A 19,109-nucleotide genomic window follows, 5' to 3' on the forward strand; every position below is an offset into this window, starting at 1 on the left:
TCACCTCTCTTAGCCTTCGCAGAATTAAGAGTTAGGGTCTTGATCTGGATTATGCTTTGGAATGTCATGGCTGGTTAAATCTTCTATTGAGACTACCAAGACTTTCTCCATATCAGCAATGAGGCTGTTGTGCTTTATTCTCATATATGTGTTCACTGAAGCAGCACTTTGAATTTCCTTCAAGAATTTTTTCTTTGGATTCACACTAGGTTAACTGTTTGGTGCAAGAGGACTAGCTTTTGGCCTTTCTCAGCTTTTGATGTGCCTTCCTCACTGAGCTTAATTAAGTCTAGCTTTTGACTTAAAGTAAGAGATTTGAGACTTTTCCTTTCACTTGAATACTTAGAGGCCATTGTAGGGTCATTAACTGGCCTAATTTCAGTACTGTTTTCTCTCAGGAATAAGGAGACCTGAGGAGAGGGTAAGAGACAGGGAACAGCTACCTGACTGGTGGATCCATCAGAACACACAGAACATTTATCAATTAAGTTCACTATCATGTATGGGTGCAGTGCATGGCATCCCAAAGCAATGATAGTAACATCAATGACCACAAATCACATTAAAAAAATAATAATGAAAAAGTTTGAAATATTGGGAGAATTACCAAAATGTGACACAGAGATACTAAGTAGGCAAATGGTGTTGGAAAAATGGCACAGTTAGAGTTGTTTGGCCCAGGGTTGCCATAAACCAGCAATTTTCGAAAAATGCAATATCTATGAAGTGCAATAAAATGAGGTACACCTGAATTATTTCTTTGACTTCTCAAATATTTGCTTTCTCCTAGATTGTAAAGGTAGTTCCCTGTATTTTCTTCTAAAAATGTTATGGATATTTTGCTTTTCTTTTAATTAGTTCTGTGACCCATCCCATGTTAAATTTTGTTTATGTAAGGTAATGTGGAGGGTCTGTTTTTTCACATAGATATCAATTTGTCCCATCATTTGTTAAACTGAATTACATTGCTCTGGTGATCTTATCAAAAATTGTTTGATGGTATTGGTGTCAGTTTATTTTTAGACTATTCTTTCCTTTGATATGTTTTAAGTCCTATTGCCAATACTGCCTGGTCTTTGATTATTGTACTTTGTAGTAAGTCTTGCAGTCAGAATAAGTCCTCTAACTTTTTTATTTTTAAAAATTGTTTTGACTATCCTAGGCTATTTTCTTTGCAAATATATTTTAGAATCAACATCTTGATTTCTTTAAATAAATGTGTTGGGAATTTTATAGTGAGAACTAACATCTTAGTAGCAGTATGTCTTTCAGTCTATGACAATACAGTATCTTTCCATTTATTTGGCTTCTCTAGTTCCTATAATCAGTGTTCTCTTATTTTTAGAATAGAGGTCTTATTTCATTAAATTTATCCTGTAAGCTTTTAATACTTATAAATAGTGGGATTTTTCAAGTTTCTTTTTCCTGTTTATTGTTAATATATGTAACCATAATTGATTTTTATATAATGACTGCATACTTCTACTGATTGTATTGTTTTACTATTATTGCTGTTTTTGTTTCTGTATAGTCCTTTAGATTGTCATGCCTTCTTGAAATAAGATATTTTACTTCTGTATTTTCATACATCATTGCTTTCATTTATTTTCTTTATCCTGTTATACTGATTAGGACCTACAGTACAATGTTGAATGGAAGTGGTGAGAGTGAACTTCTTAGCAGTTCACTAAATTTAGCAGGAAGACATTTAATATTTTATTCTTATGCTTCATATTAATTCTGGGCTTTTCATAAATGCTCTTTATTAGATTCTTGAAGTTCTGTTTTCTAGTTTTCTGACAGTTTTAATTATGCATCAGTGTTTCTCAGCTTTCTATAATTATTATTCCCTATGGAGTTTTTCCAGAGATTTTTTTTTCTAATTGCTCCCCCATGAAATTTTAATTCCATAATCTATTTGCGTTCTTTTCCCTTTGGAAGGCCAAAAACCATTTTAATATCTGAGTTTTCTTTCATTTTCCTCAGAAACAATTTTGCTCCTTTGGGAAAAATGTCACCCCCATTGAGAATGCATGAAATACATGAAGCAAAACTGATAGACCTGAAAAAAGCAAGGTAATTATAGTTTGATATATAAACATCCCTCCTTCAGTAATTGAGATAACAAAGAGAAAAAAAATCAGTAAGACTACTAAGGCTTGAAAACACTATCAATCAATGTTATCTAGTTAATCTTTATAGAAATTTTACATGGAACATTTATCAAGATAAACCCTATATGCTCACCATAAAACAAGTAGCAACAAATTGAAAAGAACTGAGATCACAAAGAATATGTGGTCTCTGACCACAACAGAATTAATTAATTTAGAAATCAAAAACATATCTCTAAATTCCCCAAATATCATGAAATTAACCATCACATTTCCAAATAGCCCCTGAATCAAAGAAGAAATCCTGAAGTAAGTTGGAAGATATTTTGAACTGAATTTTAATTAAAACAACATATCAATATTTGTGGGATACAATTTAAGCAGCCTTTAAAAAAAATTATCCCTTTAAAAAATCAGGGTCTAAAATAAGGGATCTAAGCTATCACTCTAAATAGCTAGAAAAGTAAAGTAAACTCAAAAGTTAGTACAAGGAAAAAATAAAGACTAAAGCAAAAGACAATGAAATATATAATGAAGAATAACAGAGAAAATGAGTGAAGCCAAAAGCTAGTTCATTAAAATAATAAAATTAATAAACCACAGCTATATATATATATATATATATATATATATATATATATATATATATATATATATATATATATATATATATATGAATCAGGAAAAACAGAAGACACAAATAATCAATTTCAAAAATTAAAGAGGCTACATCACTACAGATCCTACACACATCAAAAGGCCACTTGGGGAATATACAAACAACTTTATGCCAACAAATAGAATAGGAGAGAATATTTCCCAGCTCTTTTATAAAGCGAGCATTATCAACAACCAGAGGCACTATGAGAATCAAAAACTTGGTGCCAGTGCTTTGATTTATGCTAATGTGCCAGCATTTACCCACTGTATTATTCATATTTTTTATTTTCTGTGTTTTATGATGTTTGACATCTTTGAAGGCCTTCCTGGTGGGGAGAGATTACCCTTCCTGGAGCTAGTTAACTCCTAGAGATAGTAAACAACTTGTTGGTAAGTCCACCTTTCATATACAAACCAACCAATCTCAAGTCCATACCCTTAACCACCTCTTTTATCTAATTCTCACACACCAAGCCAATATTTCCCCTGCCCTAAATCACCTAGGGCCTGGTACAAGACAGCTAGAGACCACCTCTGTAACCCACAGCCTGCCAGCGCTGTTCAAAGTAGCTAATCCTAAGTGGCTCCCCCCTGCCCAGCCTTGCCTTTCCAACAGAAGCAAGCCTCATTAAAGGCTCTGGTCTAGGCTTTCCCCACATTTCTTTCTGCCTTCTGACCAAACCAGTTGCTTCCCCATGTGGCCCTGTGTGACATGACATGCCCTCTCAGGAATGTCATTACTCAGTCACCTACATAAACTAAAAATCCATGAGTACAAATGAAAAATCCACCCATTTTGCCCCATTAGTGTGAAATGAACACAGTTAAAAAGACCAGTGAAGTGTTGTTATTAACAAAAAATAGTTTTGACTTTATGGACTGCCCCATAAGGATCTCCAGTACACAAAGTCCATGAATCACACTTTGGGAACTACTAGTTTAGGCCTTTCTTCTTGTTTTTCATCTGTTTCTTTAACATTTTAATCCTCTATCTTCTTTTGTTATAGCCTCCTCTATATAGGCATTCTTAAATCTAACCAAAATTTAAAAAGGAAATCATTGTCTAATATTTATCTTTCTCTTAGTTTTCATTCTCTTTCCTTCCTTTTCCTACGCAATGCCTTATACTTATTTCCTGTGCTCAGTCTCATATCTCATTCTCACTATGAATCATCCAATTTCAAAATCCATATACCTTGAACCAAAGTGAATTTCAATATCACTTATTTTCAATAAATTTTTTTCCAATAAATCTCCATGTTTCATATCATAGCGCTGAGATTCCTGATATCTACCCAGCTTGACTTAGGTGAAAAACACTAATTCATTCTCCTCCTGTTTCCCTGAGTGCATTTTCATATCTTGGTTGCTCTTCTTCTCTGTATCTACTTTGCCTAGGAAAATAAGTATTTGTTAAGTAAATGGATTTTATTTCAATAGGCTGTCATTAATATCCTTAAAGGATCTTTCTTCATTCTCAGGCTTGTCTTTATAAAAGTTCTTGAAGATATAATAATCTGATCTATTCTGAAGTTGTGATTTGCTTGTTTTATGTGTCTTTCAAATTGACGTTTTCAAGACATGCATCCCTGTGTTTCTTGCAGCATTATTTACAATAACCAAGATATGGAAGCAACCTAAGTGTCTGTCTATAGATGAATGGTTAAAGATGTACTCATATACAATGGAATATTACTCAGCCATAAGAAAGAATGAAGTCTTTCCATTTGCAACAACATGGATGGACCTAGAAGGTATTACATTAAGTGAAATAAGTCAGACAGAGAAAGATTAATACCTTGTATTTCACTTATATGTGGAATCTAAAAAAATAATACAAACAAAAAAGAAATGGGCTTATAAATACAGAGAATAAACTGGTGATTGCCATAGGGGAGGGAAGTAGGGGGATGGGCAAAATAGGTGAAGGGGATAAAGAGGGACAAACTTCCAATTATAAAATTAATAAATCACAGAGATGAAAAGTACAGCATAGGGAATATAGTCAATAATATTGTAACAATTGTGTTTGGTGACAGATGGTAACCACACTTACCACGGCATTTTGCAATGTATATAAATTGTCAAATGACTGTTATACACCTGAAACCAATATAATATTGTGTATCAACTATACTTCAATTAAGAAAATAGATGTTTTCAGCTTATTTCTCCCACATGAACTCTAGTGGCATATATTTATCTGCCAACAGCACTATAATAGTCAGTTGTCTCTCCTTTTGGTTACTGATATGTCAAACATACTGTTATCTTGACTTTATCCTTATTTGTTTCTATATCCTTTTGTTCCCTCCTCAGTCCCTTATATATCAGGTTGATTCCATCATGTCTGCTGTACTTTCTTAATGATCTCTCCACAATTTGTATTACTTTATTTCACTTTGTGAAATATCTGTACATCCTCTCATATTCTCAATTGACACTGTCATCTTCCAAAATGAGAGCTATATATTATTTCAGGTGTAGACTGCTATAATCAATATTTGGATCTGCCATTTTTCCCCAGTTCTTAAGTTAGTTTAGTTTAGTTCTTTAGCATATCAATATGCTAAAATGATACCACTTATTATATAAAATTTAAATCCCTTCTTTTTCAAGGGCTGACAGAATATTATCCCATCTGATGATTCCAAATGTATTTCTCTTTGTGGCTGAGAACAATTGCTAATCTCTATTAGTTCTAGTCTCCCAAATGTACTCCATCCAGCTGATGTTTTCCTCAAAACTGGACATTTCATTATATATACAGCTGCTATATGCCCATATGAATACTTGTGAAATGAACCCTAATTATAAGTATAGTAGTTCACACAAGACCACCCTTAATTACTTCTGACACTGAATAAATTTGGGGGACCCAATACTACCTCTAGGATCAATTTGCTATATAGGACTCATAAACTGACTGAAAATTGCAATATTCAAAGTTATGGTTTGTTGCAAATGAAGAATATACATTAAAATTAGCCAAGGAAGGAAAGTACCAGACATGGAGCTTTTAGTACTAGCCTTCTCTCTGTGGAGTCATGGACAGTATTACTTTCCTGGTGTGGCAGTACATACAGAATATTGCCAATGAGGGAAACTTCACACAAGTCTTGTGTCCAGTTTATGTTGGGGTTCCATCACGTAGGCATGATTGACTGCCCACATGATTGATTGCAGTTTCCAGCCCCTTAAGAGGTCAAGCTGATACTGTGTGACACAAAGCCCCTATCCTATATCACATAGTTGATGTGGCTCAAAGACCTCACCCTAAATCATATTGTTATTTTCTGGCTGGTCAAAGGCTCCCAGGAAAATACACTACTGTCAGGCATGACATTTCAGGGCTTAGAGATTACCTCTGAAAGTCAAAGACAAATGTCAGACCTCTCTTTGGCAATGTTATATTCCTTAACACACAGTACTACATATCCTTTAGTTAGAAGATCAAGCTTCACTTCCTCCATGATATGTTACTTGACAACTCCAAACCATGACAAACTTTTTTTTTCTGTATATTCAAAAGGTTTCAAAGAAGATAATCAATAAAATATTGACTTCCAGGCGCATAAGTTTTATCTGGGAAGGCAGTATTATCAAATTTGAACATTTTACATATAATACCCATACTAAAATAACATGTTATTGAAAGATTTCTTCAAATGGATGGCCCTGACTATAGTTATATTCTACTTTTTTCAGACAAATTTGAAGGTTAGAAAGAATATGTGAAGACTTTTGGATAAATTGGATAGCATGTCCCTGAAGGTGGTTCTCAGGAAAGCAATGTAACTCCAGTTACTAATATTGATTAGTTTTGTGTGTTCTAGAACTGTACATAAATGAAACTGTGCAATATGTACTCTTGCTTTCTATAAAAGTGTTTGAGAGTCAACCCTTTTCTCAGGTTTTTTACTTTTTATTGCTGAGTAGTATCCCATTGTATAAATACATGACACATCACCTGTTCACCTTTTGATGGATAATTGGGCAGTTTTGTTTAGGGCTATTATAAAATGCAAGTCATTAGTAAGATGAATCCATCTTCATAATTGTGCCACCAGATATGGGTGGTAGTAAGGTAACAATAGTAAAATATAACCATACACATACATCGAAGAATCCAGTCCTTCACAGCCCTGATAGCAGAGTTAAGGTATGTTACTGCATTGGGAGGAAAACTTGAAACCATCCTTCCCTAAAACTGAAAGAGTAGTTCAGCAAATTGAAAGAAAATGTTAGAGCTGGTGGTCAGGAGAATTTACTTATTGATCATCTAAATGGAAGAATAAATCGATGATAGCAGCAATCAAAATATACAATTATATTCATGTTGCAAGTATATTTTGTCCTCTTGTTTATTGTATAAATCCTAATGGAAATATGTTTTCCTAATTCTTCCCTTTCAAGGGAAAATAAATCACAGTTATGTGGAGAGTTAGGGCCTCTACTATAGACTCATGTTTCTGTCAACACTAAGAAATGAATGCTTAAGAAAGTTCATTTGCCATTGATGGGCTAAATACAACTGAGGATGAAACAAGTGGAAGCATCCTATCACACATTTGGGCATGAGAAAATATATAGGCTTTTCATTACCATCTGAACATTTTCCTTGCTTACCGTTTAGTACCCTTGATAGGCTCACTACATTATCTCTGAAAGTGTGCTTTCTAAGAACAACCCCAACTTCTACCATCATTTGTCTTTGTTTGCTTGTCCTTATGTTTATTACACCTGCTCAGTGTAGCTTGTATTTATAACATGCCAAAGATATGTGTGTTCCTTTGCTTATGCCAACTTTTCCTCATATTAACAGTGTCGCTGGATTTGTGTTTATGTTCTATGCATTTTCCCTACCAAACATTAATTTATTTTTACCTTTCTGTAGGCCACAATAGTGAGACAGTCCCACCATGGGTTGTTTCTATATACATCCAATCTATAATGTTTACTTGAAGACTTACAGTATTAATATATTCTTTTCTAGAAGAAGATGGGAAAGCTGAAGATGTTTTAGTGAAGTTCAAAGAATACCAAGACAGACATTCTAGATCAGTCATATTCATCAACCACAAAAAACTAATTAAGGAGAGAAGTAATATTTTTGGGAAAACAATTATGGTAGGAAAAAACCATATTATTTCAAAAACAATACCATGTGAATATAAACCTGATGGTAAGGTTTTTAAAAATATTTCAGAATTAGTCAGTAGAAATATAAGTTCTGTAAGAGAGAAGTTTGGTGAAAGCAATGGATGGGAGAAATCACTCCTCAATACTAAGCATGAGAAAATTCATACTGCAGTGAATCTCTATAAACAGACAGAAAGGAGTCTGAGTGGTAAACAAGAGCTTATTCAACAGCAGAAAGTTCAATCTCCAGAGCAATCATTTGAACATAATGAATGTGAAAAATCCTTCCTTATGAAAGGAATGTTATTTACACATACTAGAGGTCACAGAGGAGAAAGACCCTTTCAGTACAATAAAGACAGAATAACCTTCATTGAAAAGTCAAATCTCAATGTCCATCCACAAACTCTAATGGAGAAAAAGCCCCATGCATACAGCAAATTTGGGAAATTCCTCTGCAGGAAGCCTATTTTTATCATGCATCAGAGATCACAAACAGAAGAGAAACCCTTTCAGTGTCCTTACTGTGGGAATAGCTTTAGAAGGAAGTCATATCTCATTGAACATCAGCGAATTCACACAGGTGAGAAACCTTACGTTTGCAATCAATGTGGAAAAGCCTTCCGCCAAAAGACAGCCCTCACTCTTCATGAGAAAACACATATAGAGGGGAAACCTTACATTTGTATGGATTGTGGGAAGTCCTTCCGCCAGAAGGCAACCCTTACTAGACATCACAAAACACATACTGGGGAGAAAGCCTATGAATGTACTCAGTGTGGAAGTGCTTTTAGAAAAAAGTCGTACCTTATTGATCATCAGAGAACTCACACAGGAGAAAAACCATATCAATGTAATGAATGTGGGAAGGCATTTATCCAGAAGACAACCCTCACTGTACATCAGAGAACTCATACAGGAGAGAAACCCTATATTTGCAATGAATGTGGAAAATCCTTCTGCCAAAAGACAACCCTCACTCTCCATCAAAGAATTCATACAGGGGAAAAACCCTATATTTGTAATGAATGTGGGAAGTCCTTCCGCCAGAAGGCAATCCTCACTGTTCATCAGAGAATACATACAGGAGAGAAATCCAATGGTTGTTCTCAGTGTGGGAAAGCCTTTAGTAGGAAATCAAACCTCATTCGTCATCAGAAAACTCACACAGGAGAGAAACCATATGAATGTATGGAATGTGGGAAGTTCTTCAGTTGTAAGTCAAACCTCATTGTCCATCAGAAAATTCACAAGGTAGAAACCATGGGAATTAAGTAAAAAATGTGACTTTTTTGTAAAAAATTTAAAAGTCATAGTGAACCCTGTACATTATGTTGCTTGCAATTGTAATATTCAAGAGCTTAAGATACTATATCACATATTTACCTGTTTCCTAGCCTATAAAACACACAAAAAAATAATTAGTAGGCAAATTAAATGACAAAAGTCATTGAAAATGTAAGCCTAAGTTTTTCATTAGTAGATTCAGCAGACATAACATCTGTTAAAATTGCTATAAACATTTAAAATTGCTTATTTTAATACATATCTTATTCTGAACAGTTGGCCAACTGGCCACAGTGAGCAGAAGTGCTTTAAAAGAAAGGAGGTGTGAACTGCATTTCTCATTGAAAATATGGAATAAAAATTAGTGGTCACCTCTGCAAAGTTAAGCACAGTTCTGACTTCTAATATTATAAATATATAAATTGGATTCTACATCATGTATTATATGGCTTGTTTCATTCATCACTGTTTCTAAACCTCATCATCAGTGCATGTGGCAGTTTATTTTCATTCTGTATAGAATTCCATTATATAATTATATTACAATCTACTCAATCTACTGTCAATGGACTTTTTCATTATATGTGGCTTAGGTCATAATAAATAGTGTTTCTGTGAACATATCTTTCAGTGTACACACATTCATTTCTCTTAGGAGAAATGTATATACTTAAGAATGGAATTGATGGGTCCTTTATGTTCAGTCAACTTTGGTAGATACTACCAAACTCAGAACTTACAGAGCATGAGACAATTCACTCAGAAGGAAAATGTTTTCAATATGGTGATGGTTCAAATCAGAGAATTCATGCCTGAGGGAAACTCTATGAATGTTGTCAAAACTGGGAATCCAAATATAATGTGTGTACAAAGGCTTTTACCCACAGCCCAAGTCTTATTTTAATACCAGACAAATGTAATAAATATGAGATTGTTTTTAGCCAATGGTGACTTATTTGAAATAAAAAAAATGCCTATTAGAGAAAGCGAGGTACCTAGCGTCTTCCTCGCTCAATGTTAAGAGAATTCTAACTGAAGAAAAATCCTAGGAGTATAATGAAGGGGGTAGGGGATAACTTTTGCCCTGGCCTATATCTTTCTGGTAATATAAAAAGTGATGAATATGAGAAAGCTTTCTGCCATAGCTGAATTCCTACATACCACCACAGAATTAACATTGGATGGGAACTCTTTAAATGAAATAAGAATGACTGTAACCATAGCTCATTCCTTATATGACATCAATGAATACATACTAAAGGAAGATTAAAACAGGAACAGATGAGGCTTGGAACTCTAAATATAGGGAAAGTTGTTTCCATGGAAGACATCCAATCATAATGAGATCATAACGATCCAGAGTCTGTGGGCACCCTGATCAATTGCCACAGCTAAGCTCCTAGCCATCATCCAGTATCATCTGCCAACTATATGAATGAGCCATCTGGGACATCCAGCCAAATCTTCAGATGACTGTAGCCCCTGCTGACATTGAACTGGAACTAATGAGACCCCAAACAAACTGCTCAGCTAAGGCCCTCTCAAACTCCTGACCACAAAATGATTATATTTTTCCAAATTAAATTTGATAAAAAGGGAAAATATTAGTATCTATTTATCTTATAAAAATAAGATACAGATATTTGGGTTCCTGATTCAATGATCAAAGGTATGGTGACTACTCGGTGATTTCGGCATAAACAAACACTGGTCCTGAAATACAGTTGAAGATTTGGTTTTATGTCTTGTTTACAATTATATACCTAAATAACAATGATGATTCATATATGTATCTCATTTTCTGGCAGTAAAGTATACTTATCAACTTGGTTAGTTTATCTATGCAAATGCACACTTTTCAATTTTGCAAAAAAAAAAAAGAAAATAGTTCCAAAAGACCTGCTGTGGGTAATGCAGAGGGAAGCAAGTTTATCTTCAATAGAGCCTCCGCAGTCATTTCCATGAGGTTCCTGAACTAAGATGCAGAGAGAAATAAAAAATGGAATCTAATGCAGATAAGTACAGCCATGTTCTTGTAGGAGGTACTTTTAAATGCTTTGAAGAAGTTTAAATGAATTTTTGCTTTCTAACAGCTGTTCATAAGAAGCTGCTTCTCAGGAAAATTAGTTCTAATAATTTATAATTTGGTAAGAAACAGGATTGGGCTATATTCCAGACTCCTGTATGAAGATTTCTTTTAAGAAGTTGGGGATGTTCTTTCTAATTAATTTTTATGGATTTTTATTTTGTAAATGAATATATGAAATGAAGACTTTGCATCTAAATAATCTAATGGTCAGTGAAATTTGGGTAGCTCTGGGGAGTTAACATGGTTTTGGAATCGAAGTCTGCTTACTCCTAAATATATGCAACAGAATAGGAATTAATTTGCAAATTCATATTTTATAGACCTAACTGCAATGCAATGTCATTAGATGAAAAATAATTAACATGTATAAAGATTTCATCAGTTCAAAAGGACTAACAAGACTCCACAAAGCACATCCATGTAATGCTTTCATTTAAAAGCAAAGGATGTTCTTCACCAAGAGGAAGAAAGGGTAGGTAAGCGTTGGTGGGGGTGTCTGTCTGAGAATCATCCTCGTGCAAGCTCCCTAGTGTCTTCATTCTGTCTCCAGGTTAAGCCACTAAGATCTGTGTGATCTTTTCTTTGGGAGAGCTCAAGGCAGAAGTTCCCAGCACGGGCTTTTATGGCCCTCTGTTCACTGGTTACATAGTCAAGCTGGGCTATCTAATCATTTATGTGATTAAGCATACTGGCTCTGGGAGTCTCCAGGGGAGTTTTGGACTTTAAACTCATATATCTCTGCTCTATCAAGAGCCAAAGCCAGACATCCAAGCATCATGAAGATAATGTCAGAGCTTTTCCAGTCCAACTGTAAGTCAACTCCGTCTAATAAATATGGTTCCTACATCTTCTATGTATTTTCTTATAATGTATATATGTAAGCAAGAATGTTGCCTCACTTCCTGTCTCCCCAGTATCAGACTGTACACAGGGTATTTCAAACCTGAAACTTTCTCACCAGGTAATGCTTGAATCATTCCACTTAATTTGTGGTCCAGCAATAGAATCAGGCTTGCCATGCTCTGTCACATCGGTAATATGCAACAGCAAAATATACAAACATCAACACTATAATCTAAAATTAATCTGGGATGGTCTACCATTGTAGATATCCATCAGTTTATAATCTGGGGTTTTTCAAAACACTAGATGTGTGATGATTCAAAGCACTGATAAGGATGTAGAACAACTGGAACTCTCATGCATTGCTAATGGGAAGGTAAAATGGTGAAGGCACTCTGAAAAACAATCTCACAGTTTCTTAAAAAGTTTAACATACTTCCCGGGTGACCCAACAGTCCCACTTAAAGATATTTATCCTAGAGAAATGGGAAGTTAATCACAAAAATCTATATGTCAGTGTCTATAGTATTATTTATAATCACTAAAACTAGAAATAGCCCAAATGTTCTTCAGTGGCTAAATGCGTACACCGTGGTATACCCACACAATTGAATACTAAGCAATAAAAACAATGATACATGCAACAATATGGATGAATCTCACATACATTATCCTAAAGGAAAGAAACCAGTCATCAAAATTTATAGTATGATTTGATTTCTATGCCATTTTGGAAAAAGTAAAAATACAAGGACAGAGAATATATCAGTGATATCCAGGGGCTAGGTAGGGGTAGGGGAGACCCTGAATAGAAAGGGTACTTGAGGGAATTCTTTGAGGTGCTGGAATTGTTTTGTATACTCTTTGGGGTCATAAGTATAAAAATCTATGCAAGTGTAAAAACAGAGAACTGTATACACACAAAAAAGTAGTGAATTAGAGTAGTGACATCAGCAAGAGGTTGGAATAAGAATTTCCAGCACTCATCCTCTCATAGAAACATCAGTTTGAATGATTATCCACACAAATAAAAGTACGAACTAATAAATTAAGGTAGGAGATTACAGCATTTGGAAGGAGGATGGAAATAAGACACTTTGAAGAGGATAAAAAAGAATGACTTCACATTACCTGCATCACTGCTTCCCCAAGCTCACACAGTGATGCATGGAGAGAGGTATCTTCTGTATGAGGAAAGAGTAGTAAACTGAGCACCCTTTTCCAGACACCCTAGTACTAGACTCCCCCAGTGGACCCAAGTCTCAGTGCCAGGACAGCCCCGGGAACCCAGGCTCCAGGTCCACCACTATTACTCAGGATTCAGTAATACTTAGTCTGCCCCTGTGGACGCAGATACCAGGCTCTAGGCTAGCCACCAAGACAGGCTTCAAACACACCCTCTCACCATGTTGGCCCCCACAAACACAGGTACCAGCCTGGCACCCATGAACCTAGGCTCCAGGCCCACCCCCACAGTCCCAAGCATAAGGCCTACCTCCACAGACCTACCATCAGGCTTGTCCAAACGGGCCATAGCACCAGACTGGCCCCCACAGACTCATGATCAGGCCTATCCCCATGGATTCAGACAACTCTAGCACCAAGGCCAGCCCCCACAGTCTCAGGCTCAAGGCCTACCACAACAACAGGCTAGCTCCTATGGACCCAGACTCCTGGCCAAGCCCAGTTAACTCCAGCACCAGGTCCTCCCCAATAGACCCAGGTTCCAGGTTTGCAACACAAACCCAAACAGAAGCCCAGCCCAGTGGACCCCAGCACCATATCAGCTATCATGGATTCAAGCTCCAAGTCTGCCCCTGCATCCCCAGACACCAGGCCCACCCATCTGCTAGACCCATGCATCAGAATCAAGCCCACCAATGGTTCCTACCAGCTGACCTTCCCAGAATCTCTGGACAGGCTAACTTGTGACGGAATTTCACTCCTGAGGCCAGCATGCAAAGACTAGGAGAGGTTCCAGTTTCTTAAAAAGACACCAATGCAGGGCCAAAAGGATCACATAATCAGACAAATAGGACACCACCATAGGAAAAAAACAGCCCAACCAGCCCAAAAGAAATAGAGATCTGAAAACAGCCTGAGAAAGAATTCAAAATAATCATTTTTAAAGAAATTTGGTGAGCTATAAGAAAACAAAACTAAAAATCAGGAAAATATACATGAACAAAATGAGATAGAACAAAGAACGAGAAGCCATAAGAACCAAACAGAAATTCTGGAGCTGAAAAATAAAATGACTAAATTGAAAAATTCCACAGAGAGCTTCAGTAGGAGGCTTGATCAAGCAGAAGAGAGAATCAGCAAGTTCTAGGATTTGCTGCTCATTTGAAATTATCCAGTCAGAGGACTAAACTTAAAAAAGTAAAGCCTACAGGAATTATGGGGCACCACTGTGGGTATCAATATATTCATTTTGAGGTCCCAGAAGAGGCAGGGGAAGAAAGATTATTTAAAGAAAAAAATGACAGAAATGTCCCTAATCTGGAGAGGGAAATGAGCATCCACATCCATGCAGCCCAAATACCTCCAAACATATTAGACATAAAGAGATCTTCAAAAAAGACCATTATAATAAAATTATCAGAAGTCAAAGAATTTTGGAAGCAGCGATAGAAAAGTGATTTGCTACATACAAAGGAACCCCTACAACACTATCAGCAGATTTCTCAGCAGAAACCTTGCAGACCAAGAAAGTAGAATGATATATATATTCACAGTGCTGAAAGAAACTGCCAACCAATACTACCAGCAAAGCTGTCCTTCATTCCCATAGAAACATAGGCTGGAGATCATAATTACTGGACTGCTTTACAAGAAATGCTAAAGGGAGTTATTTAAATTGAAATGTCCTTTAATGAAGGGACACTAAGTAACAACATGGAAACTTAGAGAAGTATAAAACTCACAGTAAGTAGTCAAATTCAGATTACTATAATCCCATAATGGTGGTGTGTTAATAATATAACTAGTATAAAGGTTAAAAGACAAAAGTATTAAAAGATAACTACAGTAATATGTTAGTTGATATACCATGTATAAAATACATAAATTATGACATCAGTAACAAAAATGTAGGTGGAGGAGTTGAGTGTAGAAATTTTGCATGTGGTCAAACTTAAGTTGTTATCAGCTTAAAATAAACTTATTTTTTATGTGAGCCTCCTGGCAACCACAAAGCAAAAACCAACAGTATATACACAAAAAATAAAGAGGAATGAATCAAATTATACCATTTATTAACTGACTGGTAAAGGAATAGACAGATATTCATACACTGTAATGGTGGTAAATTGTTTTTAACTCCAGTATAAAAGTTAAAAGACAAAACTATTAAAAATAACTATAACTACAGAAATTTGTTATTGATACACAGTATGAAGAGATGTAAGTTCTAATATGAATGACATAAATTAAAGTGCAGAATTTTTGTACAGAGGTTAGGTTCTTACCAGCTTAAAATACAGTTATAAGATGTTTGATGTAATCCTCATGGTAACCACAAAGAAAAATCTGCAGTAGATATATAAAAGAGAAAAAGGGATCAATGCATGTCACTATAAAAAAGCATCAAATCACAAAGGGAGACAGCAAGAGAGGAAGAAAGGGAAAAAGGAACCACAAACAGAAAACAGTTAACAAAATGAACAATAGAAAGACCTTATCTCTGACTAATTACTTTAAATATAAATGGAATAAGTTTTTCAATCAAAAGACAGACTAGCTGAAGGGATTGAAAAACAAGATCCAACTATATGCTACCTACAAGAGACTGACTTTAATTTTAAGTACAGTACACACAAGTCTGAAGGTGAAAGGATGAAAAAAGATATTCCAAGCAAATGGTAACCAAAAGACAGCTTAGGCGGTTATACTTAGACAAAAATAGACTTTCAGTCAAAATCTGTCACAAGAGACAAGGTCACTATATAAATGATAAAGTGGTTAATTCATAAAGAGGCTATAATTATTATAAATGTATATGCACCTAACATCAGAGCAACTAATATATAAGGCAAATATTAGCAGACCTGAGGGAATAAATAAACAGCAATACAGTAATAGTAGGACCTTAAATGCCCCACTATCAACAATGGATAATTCATCCAGACAGAAAGTCAATAGGGAAGAATGGACTGAACAACACTACAGACCAAATGGACCTACTAGACATACACTGTGGAAAACACATTATTCTCAAGCACACACAGACTATTCTCAAGGACAGATTATATATTAGGCCACAAAACAAGTCTTAACACATTTAAGAAGACTGAAATTGTATCCAGTATTTTTCCAACCACAGTGGTATGAAACTAGAAATCAAAAACAGGAAGAAAACTGGAAAATGCATACATACATGGAGATTAAACAACATACTCCTGAACTACCAATGGACCGAGAAACAAAAGATAAATAAAGTATCTAGAGACAAATGAAAATGGAAATGGCAACCGACCAATCCTTGTTGTATGCAGCAAAAGAAGTTCTATGAGGGAAATTTATAGCAGTAAATAACTACATTTATGGGGGAAAAAAGACCTTACAAACAACCTAACTTTACTACTCAGGGAACTAGAAAAAGAACAAAAGCACAAAAGAGTACATGTAATATGATTTGATTTATATGAAGTCCTAGAACTTAGGCAAAACCAGTCTATGGTGAAAAAATCAGAATAGTGGCTACTTGGACGGGGGGAAGGGAAGGTCTGACTGGAAAGGGCCATGGGGGACTTTCTGGGGTGATGGTAAGTTATTGTATCTTGATACAGATTTGAATTACACAGGTATAAACATTTATCAAAATTCACTTACAATTAAGATACAGGTATAATAAAGGTCTGTGCATTTCTTATATGCAAATTTTACTAAAAAATGATAAATATTGAACTCTAGTTAATTACACAGATCCTCAAATGTTTAGGGGTAAGATATACTGATGCCTGCAACTTTCTTGGAAATAATTCTAAAAAAATTTAAATATGGAAGTATAGATGGATGAGTGGATGGGTGGCTTCATGGAGGGAGGGATATACAGACACATGATTAAGCAAGTCGAATAAAACATTAACTGTAGAATCTAGTTGGTAAGTAGACGAATGCCCATGTAAAATTCTTTCAATTATATGAATGCCCACATACAATTATTTCAATTTTCCTTATGTTCAAATGTTTTCAAAATAAAATGTTTTGGATAAAAGACAAAAAAGAACAAATGAAGCCCAGTGTTACCAGGAGGAAGGAAATGATAAACATTAGAGCAAAGATAAATGGCCAGAGTCTAGAAAGACAACAGAAAAGATCAATAAAAGTAAGAGTTGATCTTTTGAAAAGATAAACAAAACTGAAAAACTTTTAGCTAAATTTAAAAAACAAGAATGAAATAAAATTATAAATGGAAAAGGAAACATTACAAATGATACCACAGATATACCAAGGATCACAAGAGACTATTATGAATAACTATACAGCAGTAAATTGGATAACCTAGAATAAGTGGATACATTTCTAGAAATATACAACCTACCAAACTGAATCATGAAGACATAGAACATTAATACAGACTTATACTAAATAAGAATATTCAATCAGTAATAAAAAAATCTACCAACAAAGAAAATTTCAGGACAAGTGAATTCTACCAAACATTCAAAGAATTAATACAAATCCTTCTCAAGCTTTTCTAGTGTACTGAAGAGAAGGAAATATTTTGAAACTTATTTTACAAGGTCAGAATTACCCTCATACCAAAATCAGACAAGAACTACAAGAAAAATTTACAGGCCAATATCCCTGATGACCACAGATACAAAAACCTTCAGCAAAATACTTGCAAATTCATTCAACAGCTCACTAAAAGGATCATACACCATGATTGCATAGGATTTATCCTTGAAATGCAAGGATGGTTCAACATATGTAAATCAATAAATGTGATATGCCACATTAATAGAATGAAGGACAAAAATCATATCATCTTAGGAGATGTAAAAAAACATCTGGAAAAATTTGACATCCTTTCATGATAAAGACTTTTAATACATTGGGTATACAATGCATGTACTATAATATAATGGCTATATATGACAAGCTGACAGCTAACATCATACACAATGGTAAAAAGCTTAAAGCTTTTCCTCTAAGATCAGGAACAGATGGTGGAATGTGGAAAAATGGAGCTCTCCTACACTTGGTGGGAATGTAAGTTGGTTCAGCCACTGTGGACAGAAGTATGAGGTTCCTCAAAACTAAAAACAGAAATAGCATATGACCTAGCAATTCCATTTCTGGGAATCTACCTGATGAAAACAAAATCACTGATTTGAAAAGGTATATGCATTCCTATATTTACTACCACTTTATTTATAATAGCCAAGACATGGAAGCAACTCAAGTGTCCATCAATAGATAAATGGATAAAGATGTGGTATATATCTACAATGGAATACTACTCAGCCATAAAAAACAATGAAATCTTACCATTTGCAACAACATGAATGAGCCTAGAGGGTATTTTGCTAAGTGAAATAAGCCAGGCAGAGGAAGACAAATGCCATATGATTTCACAAAACAAACTTAACAAAAAAGAAATAGACTCATAGACACAAAGAGACTGGTGGTTGTCATGAGGGAGAGGACAGGGTGAAGGCTGAAATAGGTGAAGTGGATAAAGAGGCACAAAAATATCAATTATAAATTAGTCATGGGGATGAAAGTACAACACAGAGGAAATAGTCAATAATATTGTAATATCTTTGTATGCTGACAGATAGTAACCACACTTAGTGGGGTGAACATTTAATAATGTAGATAACTGTCAAATCACTACATTGTACACCTGAAACTAATATAATATTGTATTAGTTTCCACTTCAATTTTTTAAATTTTTAAGAAATTAAGAAAGCATTCCCATTTACAATAGCATCAAAAAGAGTAAAATACTTAGGAATGCATT

At 35.0% G+C, this 19,109-nt stretch overlaps 2 protein-coding genes across 8 annotated transcripts in view; one reads left to right on the plus strand and one right to left on the minus strand.

Moving 5' to 3' along the window:
* The window catches only part of ZNF382 (zinc finger protein 382), a 30,880-nt gene extending 17,491 nt beyond the window's left edge, over positions 1-13,389 (plus strand). For 4 of the 6 annotated variants that reach the window (XM_073226244.1, XM_073226248.1, XM_073226243.1 and 1 more), the window contains exons 5-6: positions 4,379-4,528; positions 7,771-13,389. In XM_073226244.1, the coding sequence (XP_073082345.1) occupies positions 4,379-4,528; positions 7,771-9,194 (1,574 nt within the window). In that variant the 3' untranslated portion in view covers positions 9,195-13,389. The remainder of the gene's footprint in view (positions 1-4,378; positions 4,529-7,770) is intronic. The other 2 variants (XM_073226245.1, XM_037013824.2) reach the window with 2 other exon arrangements.
* The window catches only part of ZNF461 (zinc finger protein 461), a 147,491-nt gene that overhangs the window by 78,425 nt on the left and 49,957 nt on the right, over positions 1-19,109 (minus strand). The gene's annotated exons all lie outside the window — the stretch shown is intronic.

Source organism: Manis javanica, chromosome 17, assembly GCF_040802235.1.
Source record: "Manis javanica isolate MJ-LG chromosome 17, MJ_LKY, whole genome shotgun sequence".
NCBI lineage: Eukaryota > Metazoa > Chordata > Mammalia > Pholidota > Manidae > Manis > Manis javanica.